The 16255-nt window shown below is 45.4% G+C and overlaps 1 protein-coding gene and 1 long non-coding RNA gene across 11 annotated transcripts in view; one reads left to right on the top strand and one right to left on the bottom strand.

Moving 5' to 3' along the window:
• Positions 1-16255, top strand: part of XRCC6 (X-ray repair cross complementing 6) — a 38145-nt gene that overhangs the window by 4967 nt on the left and 16923 nt on the right. For 6 of the 10 annotated variants that reach the window (XR_013398963.1, XR_013398962.1, XR_013398961.1 and 3 more), the window contains exons 3-7: positions 1540-1652; positions 8592-8730; positions 8993-9247; positions 10069-10252; positions 13896-14082. Coding sequence is in view for 7 of the 10 variants with exons in the window: in XM_015150460.3 (XP_015005946.1) it covers positions 1540-1652; positions 8592-8730; positions 8993-9247; positions 10069-10252; positions 13896-14082 (878 nt within the window). In the remaining 3 variants the exon portion in view is untranslated. Of the gene's footprint in view, positions 1-1539; positions 1653-6194; positions 6272-8560; positions 8731-8992; positions 9248-10068; positions 10253-13895; positions 14083-16255 lie in introns of those variants that run through there. The other 4 variants (XM_077949527.1, XM_077949530.1, XM_077949529.1 and 1 more) reach the window with 4 other exon arrangements.
• LOC144331654 (uncharacterized) lies at positions 2735-4660 on the bottom strand. Its single transcript, XR_013398997.1, has 2 exons — positions 4383-4660; positions 2735-3206 (listed from the first exon to the last, which is right to left on the bottom strand). It is a non-coding gene; the product is annotated as an uncharacterized LOC144331654 (long non-coding RNA).

The following is a 16255-nucleotide window of genomic DNA, read 5'->3' as shown; positions in this document are numbered from 1 at the left end:
CCGCCTCCCGGGTTCATGCCATTTCCCTGCCTTAGCCTCCCAAGTAGCTGGGACTGCAGGTGCTCACCACCATGCCCGGCTAATTTTTTTTTTTTTTTTTTTTTGAGACAGTCTTGCTCTGTTGCCCAGGCTAGAGTGCAGTGGTGCGATCTCAGCTCACTGCAAGCTCCGCCTCCCGGGTTCACACCATTCTCCTGCCTTAGCCTCCCGAGTAGCTGGGACTACAGGCGCCCGCCACAACAACCAGCTAATTTTTTGTATTTTTAGTAGAGACGGGGTTTCACCGTGTTAGCCAGGATGGTCTCGATCTCCTGACCTCGTGATCCGCCCGCCTCGGCCTCCCAAAGTGCTGGGATTACAGGCGTGAGCCACCACGCCCGGCCTAATTTTGTATTTTCAGTAGAGGCGGGGTTTCACATGTTGACCAGGCTGGTCTCGAACTCCTGACCTCAAGTGATCCGCCTGCCTTGTTCTCCCAAAGTGTTGATTACAGACATGAGCCACTGTGCCCCACCTAATTAATTTTTTTAAAAAGGCAATCAGCAAAATCCAGAATGTGGATAAGTGTATAGTACAAAGCATCTTGGCTCTTCAGCAAATAAATTACAAGGGAAAAAAGAGAGGGTATCTGTAGATGAAGAGGCTTCAGAAACAGTAAGTCAAAGGTAATGTTTAGAAATGTAGTTTTGGGTGATAAAATTATAAAGAAACGGGTGGGTGTGTGGTAGATCATGGCTATAATCCTAGCTCTTAGGCCAGGGCAGGCCTGGGTGCAGTGGCTCACGCCTGTAATCCCAGCACTTTGGGAGGCTGAGGTGGGTAGGTCACCTGAGGTCAGGAGTTCAAGACCAACCTGGCCAACATGGTGAAACCCTGTCTCTACTAAAAATATAAAATTAGCTGAGCGTGGTAGCGGGCGGCTATAATCCCAGCTACTCGGGAGGCTGAGGCAGGAGAATCGCTTGACACTGGGAGGCGGAGGTGGTAGTGAGCTGGGATCACGCCACCGTACTCCAGCCTGGCAATAGAATGAGACTCCGTCTCAAAAAAAAAAATAGAGGCCTAGGCGGAAGGATTGCCTGAGCTCAGAAGTTTGAGAACAGCCTGGGCAGTGTATCACGATACCATCTCTACAGTAAATTTAAAAAATTAGCTGGTCATGGTGGCATACACCTGTAGTCCCAGTTACTCGGGAGGCTGAGGCAGGAGGATAGCTTGAGCCCAGGAGTTCAAGGTTGCAGTAAGCTGTGATTGTGTCACTGCACTCCAGCCTGGGTGATGGGAGTGAGACTGTATCTCAAAAAAAAAAAAACAGGATATTGACTTTTTTGGGGGAGATGGGTGTTGTAATTGGGAAGGAATATAATTATGAGGGATTTCTGGGGTGTCTGGCAAGACTCAATTTCCTGACATAGGTGGAGATTTTATGGTTGTTCACTTTATAATAATTGATTAGGTTATACTTTATGGCCTTTGTTTTATATGGTAAACAAATACAAATACAAGGATAAACATTTTCTTCCACTTTTTTCCCCATAGGAGACTATAAATATTCAGGAAGAGATAGTTTGATTTTTTTGGTTGATGCCTCCAAGGCTATGTTTGAATCTCAGAGTGAAGATGAGTTGACACCTTTTGACATGAGCATCCAGGTAAGAGACTACCTTTTAGTTTAAGACAAATTTAAAAACAGTATCGACTGGGCATGGTGGCTCATGCCTGTAATCTCAGTACATTGGGAGGCCGAGACGGGGAGATCACTTGAGCCTAGGAGTTTGAGACCAACCTGGTAACATGGAGAAACCCCGTCTCTACAGAAAATACACAGATCATCCAGGTGTAGTGGTGCACACCTGTAGTCCTAGCTGCTAGGGAGGCCGAGGCAAGAGGATTGCTTGAGCCCAGGAGATCAAGGCTGCAGTGAGCTTGGATTGTGCTGCTCATTGAACTCCAGCATAGGTAAGACAGCAAGACTCTGTCTCAAAAAACAAAAAAAAACACCACAAAAAAGAAGTAGGCGCCTCTTCTTGCAGAGATGAGAGTATAAAGGAGGAAGGGAAGTTCCTGCAGTTATAGTGTGGAAAAGAGTGAGTGATACTTGGGAGTTGACTGCTACCTGTGGTTGGGGAAGATGGCTACAATAAAAAGGCAACTTCAATTTTAAAAGAGGCACAGGACTTGAAAAGACATTTCTCCTGCCGGGCGTGGTGGCTCGTGTCTGTAATCCCAGCACTTTGGGAGGCGGAGGCGGGCGGATCATGAGGTCAGGAGTTGGAGACCAGGTTGGCCAACATGGTAAAACCTCGTCTCTGCTAATAATGCAAAAATAATTAGCCAGACAGGGTGGTGCGCTTCTGTAGTCCCAGGTACTCAGGAGGCTAAGGCAAGAGAATCTCTTAAACCCGGGAGATGGAGGTTGCAGTGAGCTGAGCTTGCACCACTGCACTCCAGCTTGGGCAACAGAGTGAGACTCTTGTCTCAAAGAAAAAAAAAAAAGACAGGACATTTTTCCAAAGATACGCAGATGTCCAACAAGCACAGGAAAAGATACTCAGCATGTTTAGTCATTAGAGAAAGGCAAATGAAAATCATAATGAACTATCACTCATACCCACTATATAAACAAACTAAAATTTAAAAAACACCAGCAGAAAATAAGAAGTGTTGGCAAGGTTGTGGAGAAATGGGTGTGATTGACTGTGCCTGGCCTGTTTTTGTTTCTTTAGAGGTTGTGTTTCATGTAACATAAAATTAACCATTTGAAAGTATACAATTCAATGACACATTCACAATGTTATGCAGACACCACCTCTATCTTATTCCAAAACATTTCAAATGGCTAAACAGTGGCGTATGGATATACATTCCATGAAAAAGAATGAAGAATTGATACGTACTACAAAGTAGATGAACCTTGAAAGCATTATGCTAAGTGAAAGAAGCCAGATACAAAAAGTCAAATATTGTATGATTTCATTTGCATGAAATATCCAGAATAGGTAAGTTCTTAATGCAGAGTGGTGGTTGGTTACCTGAGGCACAGGGAATAGATGAACGGGGAGCAACTGCTTAGTGGGTACTGGGTTTGCTTTTGGGGTGATGAAAATTTTTTGGAACTAGAGTTGGTAGTTGCACAACATTGTGAATGTTTGTGTGTGTATTTTTTTATTTTTATTTTTATTATTTTTTTGAGATGGAGTCTCACTCTGTCGCTTAGGCTGGAGTGCAGTGGCGCGATCTCTGTTCACTGCAAACTCTGCCTTCCGGGTTCATGCCAATCTCCTACCTTAGCCTTTGGAGTAGCTGGGACTGCAGGCGCCTGCCACCATGCCTGGCTAATTTTTTGTATTTTTAGTAGAGACGGGGTTTCACCGTGTTAGCCAGGATGGTCTCGATCTCCTGAACTCGTGATCTGCCCGCCTCGGCCTCCCAAAGTGCTGGAATTACAGGCTTGAGCCACTGCGCCCAGCCTTGTGTGTGTATTTATGCTTTTTAAAAATTTTTATTTATTTATTTTTGAGATAGAGTCTTGCTCGGTCTCCAGGCTGGAGTGCAGTGGTGCAATTTTGGCTCACTGCAACCTCTGACTCCCTGGTTCAGGCGATTCTCCTGCCTTAGCCGCTCGAGTAGCTGAGGTTACAGGCATGCGTCACCATGCCCAGCTAATTTTTGTATTTTTAGTAGAAACGGAGTTTCACCATATTGGCCAGGATGATCTCGGACCGCTGACCTTGTGATCTGCTCGCCTCGGCCTTCTAAAGTGGTAGGATTGCAGGCGTGAGGCACTGCACCTGGCCTTGCTTTTTTTTTCGAGATGGTATCCCACTATTGCTCAGGCTGGTTTGGAACTCCTGAGCTCAAGCAATCCACCCACCTCAGCCTCCTGAGTGGCTGGGATTAAGACGTGTGCCACTATGCCTGGCACATTGTGAATGTATTAAATACCTTTTAATTGTTTGCTTAGAAATGATTCTTTTTTATCTAAATTTCAGCTTAATTAAAAAGATTACTGCTGCTTTTATGTACTTCATAGAGAGGAATTTTCACAGATTTATTATATATCTCATGCCTCATAATTTTAGAATTTGGAACTGAACAGAAACTTTTCATGTTCTAATTTGTGTACAAATAGTTCTTGTAGGCAGGGTGTGGTGGCTTACGCCTGTAATCCCAGCACTTTGGGAGGCTGAGGTGAGCAAATCACGTGAGGTCAGAAGTTCTAGACCAGCTTGGCCAACATGGTGAAACTCTACTCAAAATCAAAAATTAGCCGGGCATGGTAGTGCAGGCCTGTAGTCCCAGCTATTCGGGAGGCTGAGGTAGGAGAATTGCTTGAACTCTGGAGGTGGAGGTTGCAGTGAGCCAGGATCGCGCCACTGCACTCCAGCCTGGGTGACAGAGAGAGACTCCATCTCAAGAAAAAAAAGGAATTGTTCTTGTAGTTGGCAAACCAGAGTATCTTGCACCAAAAAAAAAAAAAAAAAAAAAAAAGCTCGGTGTGGTGGTGTGCACCTGTACTACTCAGGAGGCTGAGGTGAGAGGATTGCTTGAACCCAGGAGTTTGAGGCTGCACTAAGCTATGATTGTGCCAGTGAACCCTAGCCTGGGCAACAGAGTAAGACCCTGTCCCTTAAAAAAAAAAAAAAAAAAAAAAAAAAAGGCCGGGCACGGTAGCTCATATCTGTAATCCTAGTACTTTGGGAGACCAAGGTGGGCGAATCACGAGGTCAAGAGTTCAAAATCATCCTGGCCAAAGTGGTGAAACCCCGTCTCTACTAAAAATACAAAAATTAGCTGGGTGTGGTGGTGCGCGCCTGTACTCTCAGCTACTCAGGAGGCTGAGGCAGGAGAATCACTTGAACCTAGGAGGCGGAGATTGCAGTAAGCTGAGATGGCACCATTGCACTCCAACCTGGGCGACAGAGCCATACTCTGTCTCAAAAAAAAAAAAAAAAGTGTGTGTGTGAAATAAAATAATAGAACTATGAATGAAAACAATCGTTAATTTAAAATGGTTCTCAAACAGAGTTACTTGCAGGGCATTAAAACAGACTACAGAACCTTGCCCCAGAATCAGAATTTCTGATTCTCTACATCTAGAATGGGGACCAAGAATTTGCATTTCTAGTAAGTTGTCAGGTGATGCTGATGTTACTGATTTGGAGACCATCACTTTGAAGAGCAGTGCTTTAACCTTTTTTAGACCGTGAACCTCTTTTTTTTTTTTTTTTTTTTTTTTGAGACGGAGTCTCGCTGTGTTGCCCAGGCGCGAGTGCAGTGGCATGAACTTGGCTCACTGCAAACTCCACCTCCCGGGTTCACGCCCTTCTCCTGCCTCAGCCTCCCGGGTAGCTGGGACTACAGGTGCCCACCACCACGCCTAGCTAATTTTTTTTTTTTAAATTTTTAGTAGAGGCAGGGTTTCACCGTGTTGGCCGGGATGGTCTTGATCTCCTGACCTTGTGATCTGCCCGCCTTGGCCTCCCAAAGTGCTAGGATTACAGGCATGTGCCACTGCGCCCGGCCAACCATGGACCTCTTTGAGGATATGATGACAGCTACATACCTTCCCCTCAAAAACATGGTACTCACAATTCTACCTGTAATTTCAGTGAGTTAATGGAACCCTTGATGCCTGAAGACCTCAGAAGAAAATGTAGTGTTAGGTAGCAAGGAAATGAGACATTCATAGATGAGCACAATTTGATAACCAATAATAAGTATTCAGTATTTGATAAGCAATAGAAAACATTTTCTGAAATTCTGTTTTAGTTTTTGTTTTTAATTTTTTTAGAACCTAGAAGGAGCCCTTACCAAATTCTTTTAAAAGTTTGTAGACTCCTCGGAGTAGATTAAAATATTTATGGAAATGACTACTTGCCATGTGGATTGTTGTCAATGACTAGCTGTAGAACACATTCTGCATTTAAGAAGAGAATAGCTGTGGACGAAGGCCAGCTGGAGCTCAGGCAGGACATGGACGGGATCACCATGGTTGGTTTATTCCTCAGCTTTGCAGGTTCCACAACTTAAATTTTTTTTTTGAGACAGGGTCTTGCTCTGTCACCTAGGCTGGAGTACAGTGGCATGGTCTCTGCCCACTGCAGCCTTGACCTCCTGTGCTCAGGTGATCCTCCTGCCTCAGCATCCCTAAGTAGCTGAGTAGTTGGGACTACAAGCACGTGCATGCCCAGCTAATTTTTTTGTTTTTTGTAGAGACATTTTTTTTTTTTTAATTTTTTTTTATTTTTGAGATGGAGTCTCGCCTGTTGCCCGGGCTGGAGTGCAGTGGCCGGATCTCAGCTCACTGCAAGCTCTGCCTCCCGGGTTTACGCCATTCTCCTGCCTCAGCCTCCCAAGTAGCTGGGACTACAGGCGCCAGCCACCTCACCCGGCTAGCTTTTTGTATTTTTTTTAGTAGAGACGGGGTTTCACCGTGTTAGCCAGGATGGTCTCGAACTCCTGACCTCGTGATCCACCCGTCTCGGCCTCCCAAAGTGCTGGGATTACAGGCTTGAGCCACCGCGCCCGGCTGTAGAGACATTGTTTTCCCCTGTCGCCTAGGCTGGTTTCAAACTTCTGTAGCAATCCGCCTGTGTTGACCTCTCAAGGTTCTGGGATTACAGGCGTGAGCCTGTACCTGGCCCCAAGACATAATTTTGTTAGTGCTCCAGAATTAAATAGGCCCCTAGAACTGATGAACTTTTTTTTTTTTTTTTTTCCTTTTTCCTTCTTTTGAGACAGAGTCTGACTCTGTCGCCCAGGCTGAAGTACAGTGGTGTAATCTCAGCGCACTGCAACCTCCACCTCCTGAGTTCAAGCGATTCTTCTGCCTCAACTGCCTGAGTAGCTAGGATTACAGGCACATGCCACTACACCCAACTGATTTTTATGTTTTTAGTAGAGATGGGGTTTCACCATGTTGGTCAGAATGGTCTCGAGCCCCTGACCTCGTCATCCACTCGCCTTGGCCTCCCAAAGTGCTGGGATTATGGGCGTGAGCTGCCGTACCTGGCTGAACTGACAAACTCTTACAAGACCTGATGCTGACATTAGTTTATATGAGGGATAGACTTTTCCTGTTAACTGGAATACTGATGTCTTTTTTTTTTTTTTTTTTTTTTTTGAGACAGAGTCTCGCTCTGTTGCCCAGGCTGGAGTACAGTGGCCGGATCTCAGCTCACTGCAAGCTCCGCCTCCCGGGTTTACGCCATTCTCCTGCCTCAGCCTCCCAAGCAGCTGGGACTACAGGCACCCGCCACCATGCCTGGCTAGTTTTTTGTATTTTTTAGTAGAGACAGGGTTTCACCATGTTAGCCAGGATGGTCTCGATCTCCTGACCTCGTGATCCGCCCGTCTCGGCCTCCCAAAGTGCAGGGATTACAGGCTTGAGCCACCACGCCCGGCCAGGAATACTGATGTCTTTAACTGTGTGGTTAAGCAATTTTATTTCAAGGATGCTCTTACTGGTAGTTACTGACTTATTTTCAGGTCACATATACTTAAGCATTGTAATTATTTTATGTAGTCATCCCTTGTTATTGAGGGAATTGGTTCCAGGACTCCCCGTGGATTCCAAAATCTGAGGATGCCCAAGTGCCTTAAATAAAATGGCATGGTATTTGCATATAACCTACACACATCCTCCGCTATACTTTAAGTCATCTCTAGGTTACTCATAGTACCTAATACAATGCCTGTGCATCACTTCATTCACGTGGGTTTGTTGTAGTACTTGACACATGGCAAATTCAGGTTTTGCCTTTTGAAACTGTGGAATTTCTTTGTTTTTCCTGAATATTTGAGATTTGAGGTTGGTTGAACACATAGATGCAGAACTAGCAGATATGGAGGGCCATCTGTATATATAAACTCAGTTTCCTGATACCAGGGTACTCGAAAGATCACATGACCTCTCCGAATTCAGCCAGTTAAGTAAGTGCCATCAGTAGGACTCAACTCCAGGTGCTCTGATTCTAATGCTTGGCTTCCCCCCAACTCCCATAGCACAGTTTCCTCCCTCTGATACTTTTCTTTTTTCTTTAGACAGGGTCTCACTCTTGCCCAGGCTGGACTGTAGTGGTGCGATCTCTGCTTACTGCAGCCTTCACCTCCAGGGGTCAAGTGATCTTTCACCTCTGCCTCCCAAGTAACTGGGACCCTGTGACACCATACCCAGCTAATTTTTTTGTTTTTTGTTTTGTGGAGATGGAGTTTCACTATGTTGCCCAGGCTGGTCTCAAACTCCTGGGCTCAAGTGACCCACCTCAGCCTCCCAAAGTGCTGGAATTACTACACATGTGAGCCACTGTGCCTGACCTGAATATACGTATTATTAATTCTCTGATTTCTATGGCAGGGACTGCTTATACTTCTAATGTATACTTACTGCATTCTGGTTTTTGTTAAAATTTGATATTTATGTCCATTACTCTCACTGATTCATTACTCTTGAAGGTAGGGGTCATGCCGTATTTTAGTGCCATGTACAAATTCAGCAAATATATTTTGAGCAACTAATAGGTACTGAGCACTTACGGAGCTTACATTTAATGGTAAGTAAATATTAATTGAATTTTTATTTTTTTCAGTGTATCCAAAGTGTGTACATCAGTAAGATCATAAGCAGTGATCGAGATCTCCTGGCTGTGGTGTTCTATGGTACCGAGAAAGACAAAAATTCAGTGAACTTTAAAAATATTTACGTCTTACAGGAGCTGGATAATCCGGGTCAGTAATATTCTAAGATCAGCTTTTCCCTTATATATGAGAATGTTGGTACTCTGAACAAAGAGGAGTGGAGAAGGAAGCAAGTTACATCTTGTCTAGGAGTATGCTTTCTTGCATAAGGGGACCTTGCTCGATGTGGACTTTGTTAAATGGGTTAAACAGCTCTGGGGTGAGAAAGGGTCCTTCTGTTAGCCTTGTGGTAAAGGCAACCACTGACATTATTCTGATTTTTCCTTCCGTTTGACTCTCTACCTCTGATCAGGTGCAAAACGAATTCTGGAGCTTGACCAGTTTAAGGGGCAGCAAGGACAAAAACGTTTCCAAGACCTAATGGGCCATGGATCTGACTACTCACTCAGTGAGGTGCTGTGGGTCTGTGCCAACCTCTTCAGTGATGTCCAATTCAAGATGAGTCATAAGAGGATCATGCTGTTCACCAATGAAGACAACCCCCATGGCAATGACAGTGCCAAAGCCAGCCGGGCCAGGACCAAAGCAGGTGATCTCCGAGATACAGGTGGGCATATTTCCTTGTTCTCTTAAATTGGCACTTAATTGTTGTTTTTGTTGTTGTTTTAGGAGTTCAGGAGTCTTGGCTCAGCCTCAGCCTCCAAAGTAGCTGGGACTATAGGCATGTGCCATTGTGCCTAGTGCAGTTTTATTGCTTTCTGTGTACCTGACTTCAAGCATTTGCTTTTTACCAGTTAGAGTAAAATGAAAAAATAAAGTGAAGCCAGGAGAAGACTCCTGTGTAACATTAACACTGCAGATGGCCATGCCATTAGCTATCTGAAGGACTCTGTCAGAACAAGATTGTCTTGCCTTTTTTTTTTGAGACGGAGTCTCACTGTGTCACCCAGGCTGGAGTGCAGTGGTACAATCTTGGCTTACTGCAACCTCCGCCTTACAGGTTCAAGTGATTCACCTACCTCAGCCTCCCAACTAGCTGGAATTACAGGCATGAGCCACTGTGCCCAGCTAATTTTTGTATTTTTAGTAGACACGGGGTTTCACCACGTTGACCAGGCTGGTCTCGAACTCTGAACTGCAGATGATCCACCACTTGACTCTCCCAAAGTGCTGGGGATTACAGGTGTGAGCCACTGCGCCTGGCCAGTTGTATTGACTTTAATATTACCACGAATGGTGATTATTTGAAAAGTTGTGTGAAGTCATTATAGCAGTTGATTTCCTTAGCCACTTTCTCTGAGTCCTGAAAATGTTAATAGTCTAATTTTCAGGGAGCTTTTAAATGCATGTTTCAGTTTTAACTGGAAGAACTTCTCACTTGCTGAAAATTGTTTTTTCCTCCCTCCCTTTTGTTTACCCTTGCAACAGGCATCTTCCTTGACTTGATGCACCTGAAGAAACCTGGGGGCTTTGACATATCCTTGTTCTACAGAGATATCATCAGCATAGCAGAGGATGAGGACCTCAGGGTTCACTTTGAGGAATCCAGCAAGCTAGAAGACCTGTTGCGGAAGGTTCGCGCCAAGGAGACCAGGAAGCGAGCACTCAGCAGGTGTGCACTCAGCCCGGGTCAGCTGCCTACACTGCCCTTATGTCAGAAGCAGGCTGGGCGTGGTGGCTCACACCTGTAATTCCAACACTTTGGGAGGCCAAGGCGGGCGGATTGCTTGAGCCTAGGAGTTTGAGACCAGCTTGGGCAACGTGGCAAGACCCTCTTTCTTTTTTCTTTTTTTTTTTTTTTTTCTTTTGTTTTTTTGAGACGGAGTCTCGCTCTGTGGCCCGGCTGGAGTGCAGTGGCCGGATCTCAGCTCACTGCAAGCTCCGCCTCCCGGGTTCCCGCCATTCTCCTGTCTCAGCCTCCTGAGTAGCTGGGACTACAGGCGCCCGCCACCTCGCCCGGCTAGTTTTTTGTATTTTTTAGTAGAGACGGGGTTTCACCGTGTTAGCCAGGATGGTCTCGATCTCCTGACCTAGTGATCCGCCCGTCTCGGCCTCCCAAAGTGCTGGGATTACAGGCTTGAGCCACCGCGCCCGGCCCCCTCTTTCTACCTGAAAAAAAAAAAAAAATCAGAAGCAATGCACTGCTACACATCCCTTAACAAACCAGAAGCAGCACATTGCTTTGACCTGCCTGGCTACTTAACTCGACTGTGCCACTGCCTCATTGTATTCCTCTAAAACACTTGCTTTATTTCAGGATACCAGAAGCAATTTGCTGCTTTATCTCTGGCAAGAGCTGGCATGATATTTCTCTAAAATAACACAGCCCTCCATTTCCTGGGGGTAAACAGTTATGGTCTAAGAGTATCCTCAGCTGTACTGACTAGCACAGTCATGTGTTAATTAGTGATGGGGATACCTTCTTAGAATTGCATCATTAGGCTATTTTGTCATTGTGCAAACATAGAGGGTATTTCACACACCCAGAGAGTACAGCCTACTACATACCTGGGCTATGTGGTTAGCCTATTGCTCTTAGGCCACAAACCTGTACAGCATATTACCATACTGTTTACCGTAGGCAGTGGTATTTGTGTATCTAAATATGTCTAAAGGTATAGAAAAGATACAATAAAATTATGATACAGGCCAGACGTGGTGGCTCACGCCCTGCAATCACAGCACTTTGGGATGCCGAGGCGGGTGGATCACGAGGTCAAGAGATCGAGACCATTCTGGGCTACATGGTGAAACCTCATCTCTACTAAAAATGCAAAAATTAGCTGGACGTGGTGACGCGTGCCTGTAATCCCAGCTACTCAGGAGGCTGAGAATCGCTTGAACCCGGGAGGCAGAGGTTGCAGTGAGGCAAGATCGTGCCACTGTACTCCAGCCTGGTGACAGAGTGAGACTCCCTGTCAAAAAAAAAGAAATATGGTATAAAGATAAATGGTATACCTGCATAGGGCACTTAACATGAATGGAACTTGTAAGACTGGAAGTGGCTTTGGGTGAGTAGTGAGTGAATGTGAAGGCCTAGGACATGACTGCATACTTTTATATAACTGGCAGCACAGTAGGTTTGTTTACACAGCATCACTACAGATGCACGAGTGATGCCTTGTGTGACAAACTTAAGGACAACTGTGATGTCAGTAGGTGATAGGAAATTTTGAGCTCCATTATCATCTTAAGAGACCATCATTGGCCGGGCGCGGTGGCTCAAGCCTGTAATCCCAGCACTTTGGGAGGCCGAGGCGGGTGGATCACAAGGTCAGGAGATCGAGACTATCCTGGCTAACATAGTGAAACCCCGTCTCTACTAAAAATACAAAAAACTAGCCGGGCGTGGTGGCGGGCGCCTGTAGTCTCAGCTACTTGGGAGGCTGAGGCGGGAGAATGGCGTGAACCCGGGAGGCGGAGCTTGCAGTGAGCCGAGATCACGCCACTGCACTCCAGCCTGGGAGACACAGCGAGACTCCGTCTCAAAAAAAAAAAAAAAAAGAGACCATCATTGTATATGTGCCCCATTGTTGACCAGAATGTTAGTGGCACATGCATGTGCATTGTTTGCTTTATTCTCTGTAAATTGGAGACAACAATACCTGCCTCATTAGGTTACTATGAAGAGTTAATGAAGAGCACTTAGAAAACAGAGCCTGTTAGGGAGCAAAAACTCATAAATGTTAGTTATTATCATTGTTGAAATTGTGTCATTCTGATTCCTTTTTTTTTTTTTTTTGAGACGGAGTGTAGCTCCGTCGCCCAGGCTGGAGTGCAGTGGCACGATCTCTGCTCACTGCAAGCTCCGCATCCTGGGTTCACGCCATTCTCCTGCCTCAGCCTCCCGAGTAGCTGGGACTACAAGCACCTGCCATCACACCCGGCTAATTTTTTGTATTTTTAGTAGAGATGGGGTTTCACCATGTTAGCCAGGATGGTCTCGACCTCCTGACCTCGTGATCCACCCACCTCTACCTCCCAAAGTGCTGGGATTACAGGCGTGAGCCACTGCGCCCGGCCTCTGATTTCTTATAAACCTGAGACCAATAGATTCTTTTTGTTTGTTTGTTTTTTGAGACAGTCTCACTCTGTTGCCCAGGCTGGAGTGCAGTGGTGCGGTCTCGGCTCACTGCAACCTCCGACTCCCTGGTTCAAGCGATTCTCCTGCCTCAGCCTCCCAAGTAGCTGGGATTACAGACTGTGCACCACCACGCCAGGCTAGTTTTTGTATTTTTAGTAAAGACAGGGTTTTACCATGTTGGCCAGGCTGGTCTTGAACTCATGACCTGGGATTAAAGGCCTAAACCACCGCACCTGGCATGATGGGTCTTTATTCTTCAAAGTGGGGGAAGGGATCCTAGAAAAACAGAGACGAGGCCAAGCATGGTAGCTCACACCTGTAATCCCAGCACTTTGGGAGGCCAGTGTGGGTGAATCACAAGGTCAGGAGTTCAAGACCAGCCTGGCCAATATGGTGAAACACCATCTCTACTAAAATAAAAAAAAATTAGCTGGATGTCTTGGTGGGTGCCTATAATCCCAGCTACTTGGGAGGCTGAGGCAGGAGAATCGCTTGAACCCGGGAGGCAGAGGTTGCAGTGAGCTGAGGTCACGCCACTGCACTCCAGCCCAAGCAACAGTATGAGACTCTGTCTCAAAAAAAAAAAAAAAAAGACAAGACAACCAGTACAGTACTTACAGGGCTATTACGATGATTAAATGAGAGACTAGCTGTGAGGTGATTGGTATAGTGCTGTGCTTAATACACACTATCATTTTACTCATTTTATTATACGGGTTAAGTGTTTCTAATCTGAAAATCCAAAATTAGAAATGCTGTACAGTCTGAAACTTTTTTGAGCACCAACCTAATGCTCAAAGGAAGTGCTTATTGGAGCATTATGGGTGTTAGATTTTTGGGTTAGGAATATTCAAACAGTAAGTACTATAAAATGCAAATATTCCAAAAAAAAATCTGAAATCTGAAACATTTCTGGTCCTAAGCAAGCATTTTGCAAAGGGATACTCAACCTGTAGTACATTCTTTATCATTATTTTAAGTAGTTAATATATTGTGCTATAGATTCTGAGGTGGTGGTATAGCAAATTCGATTGTATTATTAAAAAGCATATTTATATTTGAGAGCTTAGGATTATTGGAGAGAATGAAACAGTGAAGCTTTGGTGTTATGAGGGAATTTTAGAAAAGTGCAGTCTTTCAGTTCATGCTCTTTCGTTTTTCACTCCCTCAGGTTAAAGCTGAAGCTCAACAAAGATATAGTGATCTCTGTGGGCGTTTATAATCTGGTCCAGAAGGCTCTCAAGCCTCCTCCAATAAAGCTCTATCGGGAAACAAATGAACCAGTGAAAACCAAGACCCGGACCTTTAATACGAGTACAGGTGGTTTGCTTCTGCCTAGCGATACCAAGAGGTCTCAGGTAGGTAGAGATGCCTTTTGTTGTTGTCTTTGAGACAGGGTCTCGTTGTGTCGCCCATGCTGGAGTGCAGTGGGGTAAGCATGACTCACTACAGCCTTGACCTCCTGGGCTCAAATGATCCTTTTGTCTCAGCCTCCCAAGTAGCTGGGATCACAGGCGTGTGACATCACACCCAGCTAATTTATTTATTTTTTAAGAGACTGGGTCAACTGGGCACAGTGGCTTACCCCTGTAATCCCAGCACTTTGGGAGGCCGAGGTGGGTGGATTATCTGAGGTCGGGAGTTCAAGACCAGCCTGACTAGCATGGAGAAACCCCATCTCTACTAAAAATACAAAATGAGCTGGGTGTGGTGGTGCATGCCTGTAATCCCAGCTACTCAGGAGGCTGAGGCAGGAGAATCACTTGAACCTGGGAGGCAGAGGTTGCAGTGAGCCGAGATCACGCCACTGCACTCCAGCCTGGGCAACAAGAGCATAACTCCGTCTCAGAATAAAAGAGACGGTGTCTCACTATGTTGGTGTCAAACTTGGATCTTAAGTAATCCTCCCACTTTGGCTCCCCAAAGTGCTGGGGTGCTGGGATTACAGACATTAGCCACTGTGCCCGGCCTTTCTGTCTGTCTGTCTGTCTGTCTCTGTGTGTGTGTGTGTGTGTGTCTGTCTGTCTGTCTGTCTGTCTGTCTTTCTTTCTCTCTCTCTCTTTCTCTCTCTCTTTCTTTCTCTCTCTTTCTTTCTTCCTTTCTGTCCTTTCTTTCCTTTCTTTCCTTCTTTCAAGATGAGGTCTCATTATGTTGCTCAGGCTGGCCTCGAACTCCTAGGCTCAAGCAGTACTCCTGCTTCAGCCTCCTAAAGTGCTGGGATTATAGATGTGAACCACCACACCTAACCCAAGATGCTTTCTTACTGAATTTTCTCCCGCTGAAGAGTTAACGAGGAGGAGAGATACTGATCAGGCTGACCAGTTAAATAACTTTCATATGTGCATCTTTCCTTTTCTTCCCCTTCCCTTTTCTTTTTTCCCTCCCCCACTCCCTCCCCCACTTCCTCCCCTCCCCTCCCCTCCCCTTCCCTTTTCTGTTTCTCAAGTGAAGCAGTGGGAGTGGAAAAGGAACAAAGAAATCTGTAACTGGTTGTGATCAATTAGTTGTAAACACCACCACACTTGAATGAACCATGTGCATCTTTCTTGCTAACCTGTTAAAACACAAAGACTTAACTCTTTGGGACTGTGGCGTCTGGATCAGTGATATTTTGATAGCTAGAAAGTTAAACTGGGCCAGTGTCTGAAAGAGATACCAGTGAAAACCTCACCCCTTCATCACTCAGTACATGATGCTGTCAGTCTAACAGTCTTGCCTCAGGTACAATAGCATAAAATACTTTACAGTTAATTAGGGAGATGAGGAGTTAGGGAAAGTATGAAGTGTGACGTGAACTCGTTTTTTTAGGGAGATAATTTATTTTTGCTAGTGATATTTTTCCTGTGCTTGGGATGGCATACATCTCCCTTTCTGCATCTGAAAGACACAGGATGCAGAACCTTGTCTTTCCTCATCCTCTTACCTTTGCTCAGTCTATAGAGAGATTTAACATCAAAAGTTAAAATTGAATGAGTCATCCTTCCTTTATGCAAAATGTGGAAGAATCTGACATTTTACATAAGTTTAGGGCCTATAAGATGACTAAAATACTAGTTTTGATTCAACCCATGAGCACAAATTTCAAGCCAGAGAGTTTTGCCCTACTCTTTGAAGGAGAAAAAGACAAGAAATTTTCTCTTCCGTTTTGGAAGTAACTAATTTTTTTTTTTTTTTTTTTTTTTGAGACGGAGTCTCGCTCTGCCGCCCGGGCTGGAGTGCAGTGGCAGGATCTCGGCTCACTGCAAGCTCCGCCTCCCGGGTTCACGCCATTCTCCTGCCTCAGCCTCCCGAGTAGCTGGGACTACAGGCGCCCGCCACCTTGCCCGGCTAGTTTTTTGTATTTTTTTTAATAGAGACGGGGTTTCACCTTGTTAGCCAGGATGGTCTCGATCTCCTGACCTCGTGATCCGCCCGCCTCGGCCTCCCAAAGTGCTGGGATTACAGGCTTGAGCCACCGCGCCCGGCCGGAAGTAACTAATTTTTTATATTGATTTATTCATAGGCAGTAGATCTCTGGTCACTGAGTTTTTC

Source organism: Macaca mulatta, chromosome 10, assembly GCF_049350105.2.
Source record: "Macaca mulatta isolate MMU2019108-1 chromosome 10, T2T-MMU8v2.0, whole genome shotgun sequence".
Taxonomy (NCBI): domain Eukaryota; kingdom Metazoa; phylum Chordata; class Mammalia; order Primates; family Cercopithecidae; genus Macaca; species Macaca mulatta.
Note: the sequence above shows the minus strand (reverse complement) of the source record. Positions and strands in the feature narration are given on the sequence as shown.